The sequence below is a fragment of the Takifugu rubripes genome, chromosome 9, assembly GCF_901000725.2.
Source record: "Takifugu rubripes chromosome 9, fTakRub1.2, whole genome shotgun sequence".
Lineage (NCBI taxonomy): Eukaryota > Metazoa > Chordata > Actinopteri > Tetraodontiformes > Tetraodontidae > Takifugu > Takifugu rubripes.
This window is the reverse complement of record NC_042293.1, coordinates 12429734-12446374: the sequence shown is the minus strand read 5'-3', so window position 1 is coordinate 12446374 and position 16641 is coordinate 12429734. Positions and strand designations below refer to the sequence as shown.

The window sequence follows — 16641 nt, the reverse complement described above, 5'->3', positions numbered from 1 at the left end:
ATCATGCAGACGACTGGTGAATTTTAGTAGTAAAAACTCCAACAAGTCCAATTATGAATTAATTTGCTGCTTAATCTGCCCGAAACGAGAGGCGTAAACGCCGTGTAGCGCTGGGTTGCGGCGTTCAGGCGCTCTGATCCTCGCCGCCGGAGGGTCAAGCTGTCGTTCCCGGCAGCAGAGCAGGTGTGTGAGTGGCCGCTGCACGGACCCGACTCCCGAGGCTGGATGACCTACATGCTGAACTCCCGCCATCTGCCCGCGCACACTTAAAACCCCGCAGCCTGCCGCTCAGAGCAGCAGGTGGCGGCGCGGGAGGAGGCGGCGCGGCGCCGCTCGCGCCGCTCAAGGTTACGAGCGCTGGTTAAATATGAGCCTCTGATGCTCTTCCCGCTGCCGCCGAACGGCTTGTTTACCTGTCAGCGGAGACAAAGCAGGGGGAGAAGGATGACCTTGTTTTCCTTTTCAGAGCATTCCTAACTCACGCAGAATATGACGGAAGATGGGCAAAAATGAAAACAAAAACATTTCATTAGGATTCAGAATGAAACGCGTCGGCCATAAATGGATGCGCGCAGTTAATTTGAAGACAAGGAAGCTAATGGACTGTTGCGGCGCTGTGCCCGGGGCCGGCCTCCACGCTCTCAGAAGGGAGCATCAATCACTTCTATCAGCGATCCCCCGGTGGTGGCGGCGGCGGCGGCGCCTCCTGCAGCAGGAGCTCCCTCAGCATCAGATGTGGCTCAAGTTGACGTCCTAACAGATAAAGTGGCCTCGCTTTGCTACGCTGTCACCGCACTCTGCCCTCCGTCTGCGGTTATCGATGGTCGGCAGCAGCCGATGAGGCCCCCGGGGAGCCCGGCGTGGCTGCTAGCGCCTCGGCAGGGCGACTTCATCAAAAGTTACGCATCTCTTCGCTCCAGCCTCGCCACATTTACGGAGGCCGCCGCCAACACGGGCTCCTGTCACGGAGAAAATGAAAGGTTGCGTCATTTGGATGCGCGATTAGCACTAGCGTGCTCTCCTGCTTCTCCTTCGCTTATTGTTGGGGGTAATGTGCGTATTCACATCCAGAAAAGGCCATTTTTAAAAAAATTCTTGGTCAAGCCGACGTGACGGGTCACATGTGAGAGCCCGTAGCTGCAGCCAGGCTCGCTGAAGCTCCCCCCATCTGTCAGGAACTGCACACAGCTTACTCAGGCAACGCTTTTAAGCTTGATGGGCATTAGCCAGGAGGACACGGCGGGAGCGCCACAGTCCCTCATGCAGCAGTTAAGGCTACTTAATATTCTTCTGTTGATGGGAGATTAATTGTCCCATCTGGCATTCTAATGAAGAGAATAACAAAAAGAAGGCACTCCTCTCCCCTTTCAGATGCATTTGCTCTCGTTTTCTTCCTGTCATAGCTAGCTAGTGGTCAGGTTTTGTAGGCGGGGCCTGGATTGGCGAGGCCGAGCTGGGAAATTTGATCATTTTTCTCTGGGACTGTCACACCCAATAGAGCCGCTCATTTATCTGCCGCGGCTCCTTTGTTGCCGCCAGGCTCCACACCAAGATTAGCCTACCTGCTAGTAAAAGTGCACATAAATGACAGTCGGCGGCTTATAAACGGATTATTACAGGGCTATATGTTCCTCTAATAAACCAGTCTGATGTAAATGTTTCATATCTAATTGCGCTGATCGGGCAAGAAGATAAAAGGGTCTGTTTTCCACTTTGATCTGAACCAGAGTAACAGGAGTGGTGTTGACCCAGTTTAGCACCAGTTTGTGTACAGCTGCTAAGCTACAGAACAGGTCAGGAGCAGCAACAGAGCAGAGCCGAGGAACCGACTCAGAATTAGAGAGATGGAACAGAAATTGATTCATAACATTTCATTTTCCACTAACGATCATTGTTATGGAGCATCGATGGGCTGCAGGGCATCTTCGGAAGGCCTCCTCCATCTTTAATGGTGCTTGTGGGGGAAAATATTCTGCGTAAGAAGTTCAGGTGCTGTTTTGTGAGCCACTGCATTCAAACAAAATCCGATTTTAATGTTTTCGCGCCTCTCTGGAGCCACTCTGTCGATGCTAGTTGGGTTTTTTATGACCTTTTGCAGAGAGATGAATCACCAAATCTGGTTTCTTATGCCCAAAGTCCTGCTTCTTGTGCCCCTTGATGAGGTCTGAGATTTGAAATATAACTTTGCAAGTAAAATACATGTTTTTTGTTGTGAATTGCTTATTAGTTTTGCGCCATCATCTCTGCATTTATGGGTGTCTGAGGAGGTCGGAATCCTCAGTCTGACCTTGTTTTAGGGGGAAACTAGAATTGTTTAACACAAACTGGCCGTGTGGACTTTTAATGGGAATCTCTTATTCTGAAAAGCCAATGCTGATCCATGTTTTCCTGACGATGAATCCCGTCAGGGTCCGGTGATGCTTCGCTACAGCACGTCGCCTCACAGGAGTAGAAAAGGGAAGAATCGGTCTTGGAAAACTGAAAACCGTCTCTCTCTTTCTGCTGCAGATGCCCGCCGGCGTCTCCGTCTTTATAATTCATTGAGAGGCAGCCGTACACACAACCAGAGGTGGTTGAAACTGACGACAGCTTGTGAATTTATGGGGTTTTTTGGGTTTAGTCTGAACCAAGCTGTGTGTTTTTAGCTCCGATACCCACATGTAATAATATATGTTACTGTTTACCTCTGAATTAAAAGGTTTCCTGCACTTGCAAAATGTTCTGCATCATTAATACCAGCGTGTTGTGTTCACTGCCTTTTAATTTTGTAGGATTTTTCACATTTTCCCCAAAAGCACAGGCTGTCTGTTGGAGCTACCAGAAACTACCATAAATTACTGGTATTTAGAGCAGCAAAGGCAGGTTTATGTGACTCGGCAACACACTGGAAATGTCGCTTGTTTGGTGCAGATGAACCGGAGTCGGATCGAGGGTTGGCGGCCCGGTTCTACTGCATCCAACTGGTTCTGAGCCGGCGTCCATCCGTAAATGTTGCGTCTTCAGCGTCTCTCTGTCTTCAGACGAGCTCAGGCCGAGAGGCGGCGCCTTTGGGGTGGTTCTGGCCGGACATCTTTTGACGGACATCTTAAAACGAGTTCTCTTTGTTCCGGGTCGGTTGCGTTGGTCAGAGTCTTCGGTGAAACCGCGACCTTCATCTTTTATTCGGTATAAGGCGCTTAGGCTTAAGCACAACAATAATTAGCTTTTTCTCCCCTCTGGCTTTGACACCAGAACACGTCTGGCTGCCTCTGAATGGAGAGCTGAACCAGAGAGGTTCTATCCAAACAGCTCTGCTTTGAAGAGTGTTGCCATAGCAACAGTCAATCAATGACATAGGGAACAAACCCCAATCGCGACAGTTACGCCAGGACGTGTGCGTGTTTCCAGGTGAATGGGAAGGAGCTGTCCAAGTCCAGCCATGAGGAGAGCGCGGAGGCCTTCCGGGCTGTCAAGGAGCCCGTGGTGGTGCAGGTCATCAGGCGCACCCCCAGCGGACGCCCCCACGGTTCCCCTCAGGAGATCCGGGTGGTGGACGTGTGCACTCAGACGGACATCACCTTCGAACACATCATGGCGCTGGCGAAGCTTCGACCTTCGACCCCGCCAGTGCCGGACGTCTGCCCCTTCCTGCTTTCTGACAGGTACGTGGAAAATGGACGGGGGGGATTGTTCACCACTTTTAGAAGGGGGGGGGGGCAATTTGAAGAAGCGGCCTTTCTGCAAACTGTTTCTGCGTCCTTGTTGTGACTTTGGCTGGGATTTATTATAATGAAGGAGGGGAAGAAAGTGAGACGCGGCGGAGCTCCGACGCAAAAATATGACTGTTAGCAGGATTAGCGTTAACGCGCACGCAAAATATAAATGAATTGACCAACCGGCCGCTCGGGTCGGTTCTGACAAATATGGATTTGTTTGATGAATGAGCTCCTCCATGTCCTTCACGTCGTCTTTTCCCTAAGAGGACAAACTTAATCCAAAACAGAGACAGAAAAAACGAGCGTATTTGGAAGCCAGTAAACCGTTGCTGGCGAATCGATTTAAGAGGCACGACTTTTACTTCACTTCATCAAAGAAGTGTTTACTCTTACATCTCCCGACCAAAGACTTCAGCAAATATTTCCTCCCCCAGGTCGGCGCGAATGTGCCGAGACAACTGTTGCTACATATTTAGCAGAAATCACCAAAATGCTAATCGCATCTCGGGAGGCGGAGCAGCGCAGCGAGCGCCTGAAGTATCGACGAGAGGTTTTCCAGGAAAACAATCAAAAGAAATGGATTTTACTTTGTATCTGTACATCTCGCAGGAGAAAAGTCTGAACAATATTAGCATAGAAGAAAATCTGGGTTTCGCCTCTTGGGAGGAGGAGCTTCGCCGTTGGTGGACCGCGCCCGTTTGTCACGGTGGATAATTAATCTCAAACAATCGTAAACATCTATTTACTGCTCAAACAGCTGCGGATGGAATTTCAGCCGCCGCTAAGACACCATTTGAAATGTTATTTTCAGCGTCGGGTGGAAACCGTTGCCGTGCATGTTGAAGTATCTCGCACGCTATCAGCCGAGAGTCCCCGCGGGGGGGGCTTCCTGCCGCCATCGCGGGGGGCTTCCTGCCGCCATCGTGGCCTCCGCGGGTCCGTTTCGCCTCCTGCAAAGTGATTAAATCAAATGGGCTCATGAAAACACGGAGCAACGTGCGCCCGCGTGCTCTTCACAGCCGCGGGCCGGAGCCCAAATGCGATCGATGCGGACTATAAAACCCGCTTTTTTCCCTCCCTCTCTTCATCTGAGATCAAGGCGCTCCTCGCCGCTTTTGTTTTTTTAACCCAGATTCTGAATCCGATTGTTTTCGCCGCCCCTTGTTCGTCGACCCCCTGAAAACTTTTATTTTTTTTAAATTTCCACCCTCGGCGTATTATATCGGATGTCAGTGAGAGACGCTCATCTCCGACCTTCACAATGAGGTTTTGTCAGCGACCGATGGCGCCGTAACGGAATTAGCCTGCTCAGTGTGGGGGGTTCGACTGTCAGAGGCAGGAAACGCGCTGTCATTAACGTGGCGGTGAAAGCTCTCGACAAACCCTTTATCCTCCAAAGACAAAAAGACAACGACACCCTGTCACTCTGGCGCTCGCAACACAAATAAAGGAAGCTGAAAGATGTTCACAGGCGGCTCTTTTCTCTTCCCATCATCCCTCTTTTTCTTCTCCTCTCCACCGACAGCTGCCATTCTCTTCACACAATGGACCAGGACTACTACGGAGGAACGGGCTACCTCTCGCCTGTTCCTGCTGACGGAGAGAGGACGGAGGACTTTGAGTACGAGGTAGGACTCAAGAGACAGACGGGCTCGTTAATGCAGCTGCCAGTATTGGTTAGCTTTAGCTTAGCTTGATGCACGGCGATGCGTCTGGTACCCGGGTTTTACCGATCCATCAGGTGATGCCTGTTTTGCACACCTTGGAAGATTATTCCTCTCTCCAGCTGCCGGCACGCCTGGATGTGCTGGATGCCTTCACCTTTGACCTTCAGACACTGCTAATGCTAAAAAAAAAAATCCTGTTTTCAAATTCCGTTGTCTTTTTGTACTTTTAATGAAGTCTTCATGGGCCCACATTCCTCCTTCCCTGACCTTCATTTATTGAAATGAATCCAGTAGTTTTGAATCCTCTGAGCTAGCTAAAGCAGCGCTTCCTGTGGTGGTGGAATATGATTGGAGAGCGCCGCTAACGCCGGCCCTCCTTTCGTTGTTGATCGAGGCTCTCAGGAGTGCTGCTGTGTAAAGAGCCGCCGTTCCCCCAGCAGCCCACATTCAATCGGGCCATCTCTCTAAGAGTTGGTGCGAAGATGTAAACAGGAGCTGACAGCAGGTTCCCAGAGACGCGGCGACGACTACGGATGAGAAACCAGATAGCATGGAGGGGAAAAAAAAAGGTGTTCCTTTGGCTGGTAATGACGACAGGCAACGATGTTTCCTCTCAAACAGTTCTAAAACTCCCCGCTGATGTCTTACCTGACACTCATTAGCTATTCTAACGGCTTTGGAGGGGAGAGAACGTGTGAGCCAGCTGTTCGGCTCTGAGCGCCATCCCTCCCAATTAGAGAGAGATGAAAACAGAGGAGCGACTTTGTTTTTAAAGATTCATTTATCCGTTTCTGCGTCTCGGTTTTACTGTTTTCACACACTTGGACGGAGCTCATTAAAGCTCATTTAGCTCAGCAGCAGCGTAAAGGAGACGAAGAGAAGGACGGATGCAAGCCCCAGAACCTGCTAATATATAATAATACACATATTAATGATGAAGCAAGTCGGCTTCAGAACAGCAGCATCCTGGAGGTCGTGACCTCAGCCCACGGACACCTGGGCCGAGGTCGTGACCTCAGCCCAGGGACACCCGGGCCCACCTGGTGTCGCCATTTGTGTGTCTGTGAACTGGAGGGAAACACAACAAACCAGTCTGGTCCCATAATGATGATCATCAATGTCCAATTTTCTGTCTCATTGCGAGGGACAAGATTTCAGAGATGTGCAGCGAGAACTGGAGCTTCTTCTAATTTAGCTTCTGATCAGAAAGGTGCCCCCCCGCCATGGACGGGGTCCCTGGGATGTGCTCCTCTGGCGAGCGAGTGTGCGTTGGCGACCTTTTCCCCTCTGCTTTGATTTGGTCGGCTCTAGAGATGAGTCCCCCCCCCCACCCCCCACCCCCCGCGCGCATCCTCGGCCACTTTTTCAATTACTGGTAATCACAGGCGCCGTTATTACGGCGGCGGCGAATGTGCATCGATGGTGGGTGGCAATCTTCGCCCTAATCATGCCGCTGCGCTTATTCATTTACTGTCAGACACACAGAAAACACGTCTGGAAAATCAAAGAGCGAGACAGAAATACAGAGAAGGGCTTTCTTTTGGGGGGGGGGGGGGTTTATCTGCACGATATCGTCTTGGAGCGGCGTTGCTCAGCACACACCGGCCTGATGCTCCGTCCAGCGTGCTGCTGTGTAGCACCCTAACATCGTTATTGTTAACGGCAGCGGCTTGTGGTATCAGAAGGTGACCCCCCCCAAAGAAAAGGGAAGAAGAGAAACTTTAAAAAGCTGCTAAAACTCTTCCAGCAGCTACTTTTCTCCAGGACAAGTTGTGTGCTGTGGGCGCGCACGTGGGTGTGCCCGAGTACTGGTGAAGGGGGGGGGGTGTTGTAAGGTGGGCCTGGAGGTGTTGTGTGAGGTAGTTGGGGGGGTGGGGGGCATTAACAGGGAGCAGCTGACCTGTACTTGTCACGGAGGAATTGAATCCCTCTGTTTGTATATCAAAGACCCCAGTGAGCCCCCCCACCCCCACCACACACACACACACACACACCAGCCTCATTTTTCTTTGCCCCTCCAACCCTTTTCACCCCCCCGCCCGCTCCAGCTGCTGAGAGTAGGTGTGTTTCCCCTCTAATAAAGACCCGGGAGGAGAGTCCATTTCACACTTGATTCCCCCCAGTACCCATGGTGCATTGCAGCGTCGGGCTCTGAACGGGGGCTCGTGTGAAATTGCCTCCATCCAGATCTAAAATGTGATCCGAACGGCAGCGCTCCGCTGTGACGCATCAGCTTTCACTCGCTGCTGCTTTGAATGGCGAATTCCCGCCGTTGCCGCGGTAATCGCTCCGGATCTTTGACGTGTCCCGTTGGCGAGTTGACTTGATGACTTCCTTTTTTTTTTTTTTACCTTAATCGGAGCAGAATTCGGCCATTGTTACACCCCCTTGTTTGCCCCGAGCATCGTGAATTCATTTGGAGTCTTTGATCGCTTTGATCTTCCTCACTGATGTTCTTTCATCTCCTCCAGTATTCCGTGAGCAGCCACCGTTGACCTGTCCGACCTGTCGCTCAGACGTCAGGTCATTCTCGGCGATACCATGACTAAGCATTTTTGTGCTCCCTCCCCTCGTATCCGCGCAGGAAGTGGAATTGTGCCGAGTCAACAGCCAGGAGAAGCTAGGGCTAACGCTGTGCTACAGGACGGACGAAGAGGAAGACGTGGCGATCTACGTCAGCGAGGTGAGCGCATCCCTTTATTCCTTCCACGGAACAGGGAGTGTTTACTCTCCTGACGCTGAAACGTCTCCTTTTGATACCGCTCCTCTTTTCTTTGATGCGTCTCCACTGTCTTGTAATCAAAGAATCATTGTAGGAACACACGTGTATCCCGCACAGCCTGATTTATTTATCCCACCAGCTACGACAGTCCAACACTGCGAGCTGCTCAAAAAGTCGTATAAATAGCATCACGAGGGTATCGGCGTATTCAACAGATCTTTTATTTCAGCTCTTTGATGTGCTTCTCTTACACTTCACACACGGCTTCCTCCCTGTTGGAGCCTATCAGGAGAATATCTGGAGGTCTGGATTTCCAAGATTAAATCAAGAGATTAAACTGAACTTCTCCCAGGAGAAAAACAGTTTCTCAGATGTTTATTAACTCGATATGATGGAAAAGTTCGTAAAAAAAAAAGTCAGTTACGAGGATGCAACTCTCGGAAGCGGTCTGGAGTTCGCTCAGAGCTGCAATAACCATGAATCACGTTTTTGGGGGGGGGGGGGTCTGACAGCAGAATTAGGTCACAATGGCGGTCGAAACAGGTGAGATACCGAAGGCGTTGCGGTCACAGGATAAACCACAGTTAGCCATGGTCCCGCCCCCTCCCAGTATAGCCACCACATCCCAGTTTGAGTGGGCTGTTATGGATCCTCACATCTCCAGAGGTCCCACGTGAGGAGCCGGTCGACTGGCTGGTGAAGGAGCGTCCGTCCGTCTGTCCGTCGGGTAGAGGCAGAACGTTTTCTTCGGTTCTATGAAATGTCGTTATTCTGTCTCCTGCAGATCAGCCCAAACAGCATCGCGGCCAGAGACGGGCGCATCCGCGAGGGGGACCGGATTTTACAGGTACGACGAGGGCGCCGCCTTAAATTTAACATTAAAAACACACTTTTGTGTAGAGTCCCCCCTCCCCCACCTCTTACCAGTACAGACTCAGTGGTGGGTGGTGGTGAGAAGTTCTGCTTCAGCATGTTGCTCCTCTCTCCTTCCTGCGGGGATTCGTGGCGCCGCTGAAGCTTTTAAGGGAGGCTCTGTTGGTCGTATTCATAAGATTCCACATGAATGTTCACAACAGCCCGAACATTTAGTCCATTTTGTTTGCTCCATGCGGCAAATATGATGTTCGCTAGCAGACTTTGACCCCCTTTCCTCACCAACTGTACAGCGTCATGCTAATGTGTGCTAGAGTTGTGTTCAGTTCTGGGAGTCCACTTACTGAGTGTACACAATGATTCATTTAGCATTTTTAAGTTTCCTTCATGAGGAGGCGAAGTGGAGTAATGAAAAGGAAGAAGAAAATAATCTGCGGAAAGCAATTACTAAATGGAGAGGGCGGATGCACGAGCACCGGTGGCCTAATTGTGTAGCGGTGCAGCGTGTGTTGTGAGTGATTTAAGCGAGGGGCGAGGGGGGAGGGGCGCGAGTGTGTGTTTGTGGAGCAGACCAGTACTCTGGCACTATTATCCACCAGTGACAGGGCCATTACTCTGCCTGCAAAAAGATGGACGCCCCCTGTCAATGGCCAGTTAATTGTGTGGCGAGATGTATGTTTGGGGCAGGATACAGTGGCGAGGACCACAGCTCCATCAGCCCGCAGCCACTGTCCCGTTCATAACCACGGCCGGGTCCTGCGTCACAGTGGTGCCTTTGATTTGCCTGAATTATATCAAAGCATCGCGCTCTTGTTTTGACTCGCTCCCGATTTCGCGCGGCGTTTCGGCCCGCCTGCGGTGGTCCGACGCCAAGTGCCTTCACTGGGTTTGTGTGTCATCTTCAGATTAACGGGCAGGATGTCCAGAACAGGCAGGAAGCCGTGGCGGCGCTCTCCAGCGACGAGTGTACGAGCATCGTGCTGCTGGTGGCGAGACCCGAAACCCAGGTAGGAGACGACTGCACAACCGACGAACGGAACCCCGTCTGGGGTCTGGCGCCCTCGAGGTGGGTGGGGATGGGGCAAACGTTGTGATTTAGCCAGCGTAGCCCCCGCCCCTCCCCCCCTCCAACCAGCCACAATTGAAACGCCTCATCATGTTTTCTTTTTACGCAGCGCTACTGTAATTGACTTCCAACTGCACGCCATAAAAGCTAACGACGCGCTAATGTGAAGTTCAGGCCCGACCCCGATGGCGAGTAAGCGCCAGAACGGCGCCGCAGTGCAGCTGTGCTGGCAGCCGAACTAAGATTTTCGGAATCAAAAACCTGCCGCTCACGTCACGCAGACGCTTCATTTTAGCTTAAACTTTAAAGTTCTGGCCGTCTATTTTGTATTTTACTCGCTTCTTCCCCCTGAATGCATCGCTCGGGCGGCCATTTTTGCCGCCTTTAATGCTTAAAGGCCCAGATAAATGACACGCGCTCCTTTCCCTTCTCCCTTTCCATATGCCGGCGTTCTCCATCCACCCCCAGCTGGAGGAGGCCTGGCTAGACGACGAGCACAGCGAGTTCCTGGAGCAGCTGAAGATGGAAATGCTGGAGGAGCAACAGAGGGAGGAGATGGAGTTGGCTGCCTTACAGGAGGCGCAAGAGTACGAGCAGGTCAGGAAGCGGCGAAACATATGCTCGGCGCCACCGCGGTAGCGAGTCAAGGACAAAGTTAGAAACTGTCGTGCCCCCCCCCCCCAAACTAACCAATAACTCATGAAACGTAGATTAAAGGCAGCCGTTTGGCGGCAAGTTCGCCAAACATCACACAATTAAACGGATGAAAAATTGATGTGGCTGTTTCCAGACGTTATTCCCGTCAATATTGACCAGATCTCCGCCACGGAATTAGACTGAGATTCTTGGAATTTCCTGGGAAAACAAGCCTTGAATATCAGTATGAATATTTATGGGAGGGGAGATCGACGAACTACTTAAATGCAGCACATTAGGCATCATCATTTAAAATTCTTTTTCGCTGGGAAGATTCGGCGCTACAAATGGTACTTCAAAGGGACGGCACAAAAGGAAGCGATCCCCAGAGAAATGGAGTTTTGATACCGCATCCTGCAGGAAAACAGGGTTTCTGAACTTTTAGTTGCACTTCGGGTGACTTTTCCTCATGTTGTTCTGCTTGAAGGACAAACGTAGCTGACAACAACTCACGAGTCCCGTTTGTCTCATCTTGATTCCAGAGAGCGGAGGAGGACAAGCCCACCTGCTCCACCCTCCCTCACCACAAAGATGGAATACTGAGTCTGCGAGACAGAATCCAGAGCTCGGAGCACAACGTCCTCGCGCACATCCAGAGACGTCTGTCCCAGTGCCTGAGGGACACTCAAGACTGTCCCACCGGCTCCACGCGGCTGGAGGCCGAGGACGAGGGCGAGGCCGAAGGCGACCGTTTCCAGCAGCTCCTGGAGCTCAAGTGTCAGATCCACAACGGCGGCGAGTACGACCTCTTCTACAGCCACCGCAGCACCATCGAGTGCAGCGTGGCCGAGCAGGACGGCATGCAGCACGAGCTGCGGATGCTCAACGAGGAGCTGCGCAGCATCGAGCTGGAGTGTCAGAACATCATGCAGGCCCACAACCTCCGTAAGAACACGTGCCCTCCCTCCGGCGGTCAGTCCGCCCCCGCCACCAGGCACGGCAGCCAGCGGGGGGAGACCACAAAGGGGAAGCTGACCGACACTAATGACAGGCTGGAGAAGTCCGACAAAGACAGCTCCAGCGCCTACAACACCGCCGAGAGCTCCCGCAGCACCCCTCTGGCCATGGACCGCTCCCCGGAGCACTCGCTCCAGCGGATGGTTAGCCTCACCAACCAGAGGAACCTCTGCACCGGCCTCGCCGCCGGCCGCTCCCTCAGCTCCAGCCCGGTCCCGGCGGGCGGCGCTCCGCTTCCGGGCAAGAGCAGCAGCCCGGAACTGAGCCAGACTCCTCAGCCCGAGGACGAAAGCAGCGGGAACCTAAAGGCGTGCGTTTCGCTGAACCCTTACTTCTCCCCGTCCCACAGTTCCCAGCAGCGGCAGGTGAACATCCCAGCGCACGCCCGCCACTACCAGAGCTACATGCATCTGATCCAACAGCGCTCCGCCGTGGAGTACGCTCAGAGCCAGCTGAGCCTCCTCAGCGTCTGCAAGGAGCCCCAGAGGCCCGTCAACGAGCCTAAAATGGAGTGGAAGGTCAAGATCCGCAGCGACGGCACGCGCTACATCACCAAGAGGCCCGTCAGGGACAAGATCCTGAGGGAGCGCGCCCTGAAGATCAAGGAGGAGCGGAGCGGCGGCATGACCACCGACGACGACGCCATGAGCGAGATGAAGATGGGGAGGTACTGGAGCAAAGAGGAGCGCAAGCAGCACCTGGTCCGGGCGAAGGAGCAGAGGAAGAGGCGAGAGTTCATGCAGCGAAGTCGGCTGGAGAGCCTGAGGGAGAACCCCCAGAGCAGCAGCGAGAGCCGCAAAGAGGTCAGCATCATCGAGCTGAGCCACAGGAAGATGATGAAGAAGAGGAACAAGAAGATTCTGGACAACTGGATGACCATCCAGGAGCTGATGACTCACGGGGCCAAGGCCCCCGAGGGGGCCAAGGTCCACAATGCTTTTCTATCAGTCACCACTGTATAAAAAGGTCCTGACAGGAACGTATTACCCCATGCGGTACGATATATTTGCCTCGTTCAATGCGGCGTTTTTATGAGGACGATAGGAATATTTTCACAGTTTGTAACCCCACACAAAAAGAAAAAAAAAATCATTTTTGTAAAGAATTTATCACAGGTGTCACGGCATCTTTTTTCACATCATCCTTCGGGGAGAAGCATTTTCTAAGAAGTGACTATAAAGTTATTTTATTTTCTCTACGCAGGTTTTTCCTTCTCGTCCTCTTTTCTTATTTATGTTCAATGAGGATTTTGACAAAAGCCTTTTCTGCGGTGCGTTCGGGACACTTCCACCCTTTGGAAAAAGGGATATAAAATAAGAATTATTCCAAGAGTCGGTGAGAAAGTTTATAACTGTAGCAAACATTTAATCATTTAAAAGAAATCTAAATTAACGCGAGCTGAGGTTTGAGGGGAAACAACTTCTGGATATGTTTGTTTTATCAATTTTTTTCTGTACATTCTGAAATCAACCTATCAGATCTCCAACCAGACGCTGCTACACTAATAAATGGAGGGGGGGGGGGGGTGCTCTGGATGCACGGAACACGGAACCGAAGAGTTTTCTTATGCAAAGGAAGTTAGACGTTCCACAGTCTGACGCTCTGGGTCATTCCTAACGATGCAACTCTTATTATGGTTTGAAAACATTTTGTAACCACGTTTGTTTTCCTATTTAGAGGTTTTTTGTTACGTATAATCCTAATTTACATACCACTATTTTTGCATTGAATACCAAACACCTCTGCTCAGCACAGCCTTAACAGCAACGGCCCCCCGCCGTGTGCATCCTGTCATTCCCAAATGGACCGTTTTGTACCAACCGGGAGGAGGACGGGGAACGCTGGATACTCACCGCTAAATTCAGAGTTTCGCTCCCTGACAGTGATGATGGCCGCCAAGCAGAGCACAGCAGCGCCGCCACCGGCCCGCCCTCGCCCTCCCGCGCTGACCACTCCTTCCAGTAACCTCAAACATTGTAAATCTGAGATTTGAATCCGCTCCCCTTGTATTTGTTTGGAGTCGATGGTCCGGTGTCGAGTCGTTGCTAGTAGTTGGCATATTTGTAGCCAGGTAAAATGTGTGGTCATGGTGATCTTTGCAGAAGAAATAAATTATTATTTTGTATAACACCGACGCGAGATTCGTTTTTACCGGCGCCAAAGAACGCAGGCTCACGCGGCTGTCTGAGGGCCTCACGTGCCAACATCTGTCCGCTCACCTGATCCGCTGCACATCTGGAGTCAAAACAGAACAAAAGGTACGAGCCGCACCAATGCAGGCTAGCTTAGCCATTAAAACACAGTGACATGTTCACTGAATGCACCATATATTAACCTCTGCTCATTTTCCTTCCTTTTCCTCTATGGATACATTAATTAAACAGGAGGTTTCAATTAAAATATGCTTCTACTTGGATTGCTTTGCGTTCATTAAAATGTCCCTATCATTTATTCACCGCGGCGGCCTCGTACGCGGGTCAGGACCGGGCTTTACACGCTGACAAAGGGTAGAATGGAGCAGCACTTCATGGTCACGGCCCACTACTTCAGTGAGCTTAGAAGCAACTTCTCACAAAATGCAGTCCAAAAAAAAGGGAGCCTGCCTCCCAACGCTCTCTGCACACGATTACAAAGTGAACAATGGGAGCGATGTGAGCAGCAAAGCTAACTGAAGCTAATGAAGTTCATCCTGGAGCCCCAGGAAGACCCAGTTGTGTGGAATTAAAGGCAGAGCGGTGACAGCCGTGGCATTTGTCTGAGCTAGCAGCAGTTCAAACACCGGCGCTGACAGAAATGTCAAGCAGATAGCAACGGCTCATCCACACACACACACACACACAGCCATCGCTGCTCGCATTAGTATTTATTGCTAACCTTTAGAAGATCTTTTAAAGAAAAACTACACCTTTTCCATCATTATTTACAAGCAAACATGCACTTGACACACCGCACGCTGATGTATTCTGCATGGCAGCGCTCCCGACTGCCTTGATCTCATCTTTTCGGCGAAAGACGGGTGGCAGGTTTTGATCTGTGCGGGTTAACGTCCCAGTCATGTGGTCAAGTCCCCCAGCCTGTGGCACTGCTCCACAGTCCCCTGCCACCCTCACAGATCACTCTGAAAGGCACGTTTGCTTTAAATGCATCGCACCCGCTCTAACATTCATGCACAAAGGGTCCTTCCTCTGTTCATTAACCTCCGGCCAGCCTGACTGACAAACGTGTTTAATTAGGCTACAACTCTGCATGTAGCACACCTCCCTGTCTCATTAGCATGATGTAAGAGCTGATGGTGGGTCGGACTCTGCGTACAGTCCAGCCTTAATTGTGTGGAAATAAACATCAAACCTCTCTGCTCCCAGTGTTGTTCCACGGTCCTGGTGGATCCAGTTGGGGGGGGGGGGGGGGGTTATCTTCTCCAGACCGAAGGACCTCATTATTCCCAGTGTCACTTCCAGAAGTTCACTTTTCCCGCATCGGCGTTTTCCTAGAATGATGATTTTTTTTGGTGAGTTATCTCCCGCTGGGCTTAATTGCAACTGCAAATTAAAGCTATTCTTCATGAGTAGCCTCTTACTGCCCCCCCCCCCCCACCCACCAAAAAGATCCATTCGGAGGCAGAGTGGAACCTACCAGTGTGGAAAGATTTTATGAGATTACGCTTTTTTTGGAAAGGGCACGATAATCTTTTATTAGCTGCTACCTTCACAAATTTGTGACATTCCAGCGGTTTCTCTTCTGCTGCGACCATAAAAAAAAGTATTCTGACTATTCAGAACTTTTGGAGGCGTCCCAGAAAAAAGGCGCCACCCTTGGAGAGTCCGAGAGAGGCGACCGAGCGATGAAGGCAGGAGACGCAGCCGACTGCACAGCGGAGTCGTTCTCGCCGCCAACCTTCAGGATGGAGCACGCCGTTATAGGTTACTACAGGAGAGGGGCCGCGGGGGTCAACCACTCTCACTCTTCCTCCTCTCCCCTGTCCTCCTCCTCTTCCTCCTCTCCCCTGTCCTCCTCTTCCTCCTCTCCCCTGTCCTCCTCCTCTTCCTCCTCTCCCCTGTCCTCCTCTTCCTCATCTCCCCTGTCCTCCTCCTCTTCCTCCTCTCCCCTGTCCTCCTCCTCCTCTACCCTGTCCTTCTCCTCTTCCTCCTCTCCCCTGTCCTCCGCCTCGTCCTCCTCCGCCTCGTCCTCCTCTCCCCTGTCCTCCTCTTCCTCATCTCCCCTGTCCTCCTCCTCTTCCTCATCTCCCCTGTCCTCCTCCTCTTCCTCCTCTCCCCTGTCCTCCTCTTCCTCCTCTCCCCTGTCCTCCTCCTCTTCCTCCTCTCCCCTGTCCTCCTCTTCCTCATCTCCCCTGTCCTCCTCCTCTTCCTCCTCTCCCCTGTCCTCCTCCTCCTCTACCCTGTCCTTCTCCTCTTCCTCCTCTCCCCTGTCCTCCGCCTCGTCCTCCTCTCACCTGTCCTCTCCCCTGTCCTCCTCCTCTTCCTCCTCCGCCTCGTCCTCCTCTCCCCTGTCCTCCTCCTCGTCCTCCTCTCCCCTGTCCTCCACCTCGTCCTCCTTGTTTTGCTCCATCGTCCCTTCTCCAACCAATAAATGTGTTAATATTAACATGAATCAGAAGAACAGGCTGCTTTATTTCCAGATGTCCTCTATTCAACAATAGCTCAATATTTAGCTCAATATTTGTGGCAAACCCGCTTTGAAACCTACTCTTTTCTGGGAAGTTTAAGCACAAAACAATTTCATTATTACAGTTTCTACTCTATTCAACATCGCTGTGTGTTCGCAGATAAAAACCAGCCGGTTTGCCGTCATAAGCTATTAAATAGAGTTCCTTTGTTGGCTTTTCAAAAGCCGATTTAAATAAGTCTTTTATACTTCATGAATAGGATCCTCTACTAATATTCTGTTCTGTCCTCTGCATCTCCCACACATGACCACGTTCTGCCCTCTTTTATTATAAAAGCAGGA

General features: G+C 51.5%; 1 protein-coding gene across 2 annotated transcripts in view; it reads left to right on the top strand.

Moving 5' to 3' along the window:
* Positions 1–12754, top strand: part of LOC101073678 (PDZ domain-containing RING finger protein 4-like) — a 57804-nt gene extending 45050 nt beyond the window's left edge. For both annotated transcript variants that reach the window (XM_011607488.2, XM_029841541.1), the window contains 7 exons: positions 3388–3641; positions 5221–5323; positions 7947–8045; positions 8869–8931; positions 9863–9964; positions 10492–10620; positions 11202–12754. In XM_011607488.2, coding sequence (XP_011605790.2) covers positions 3388–3641; positions 5221–5323; positions 7947–8045; positions 8869–8931; positions 9863–9964; positions 10492–10620; positions 11202–12638 — 2187 coding nt within the window. In that variant the 3' untranslated portion in view covers positions 12639–12754. The remainder of the gene's footprint in view (positions 1–3387; positions 3642–5220; positions 5324–7946; positions 8046–8868; positions 8932–9862; positions 9965–10491; positions 10621–11201) is intronic.
* Positions 12755–16641: the final 3887 nt, after the last annotated feature.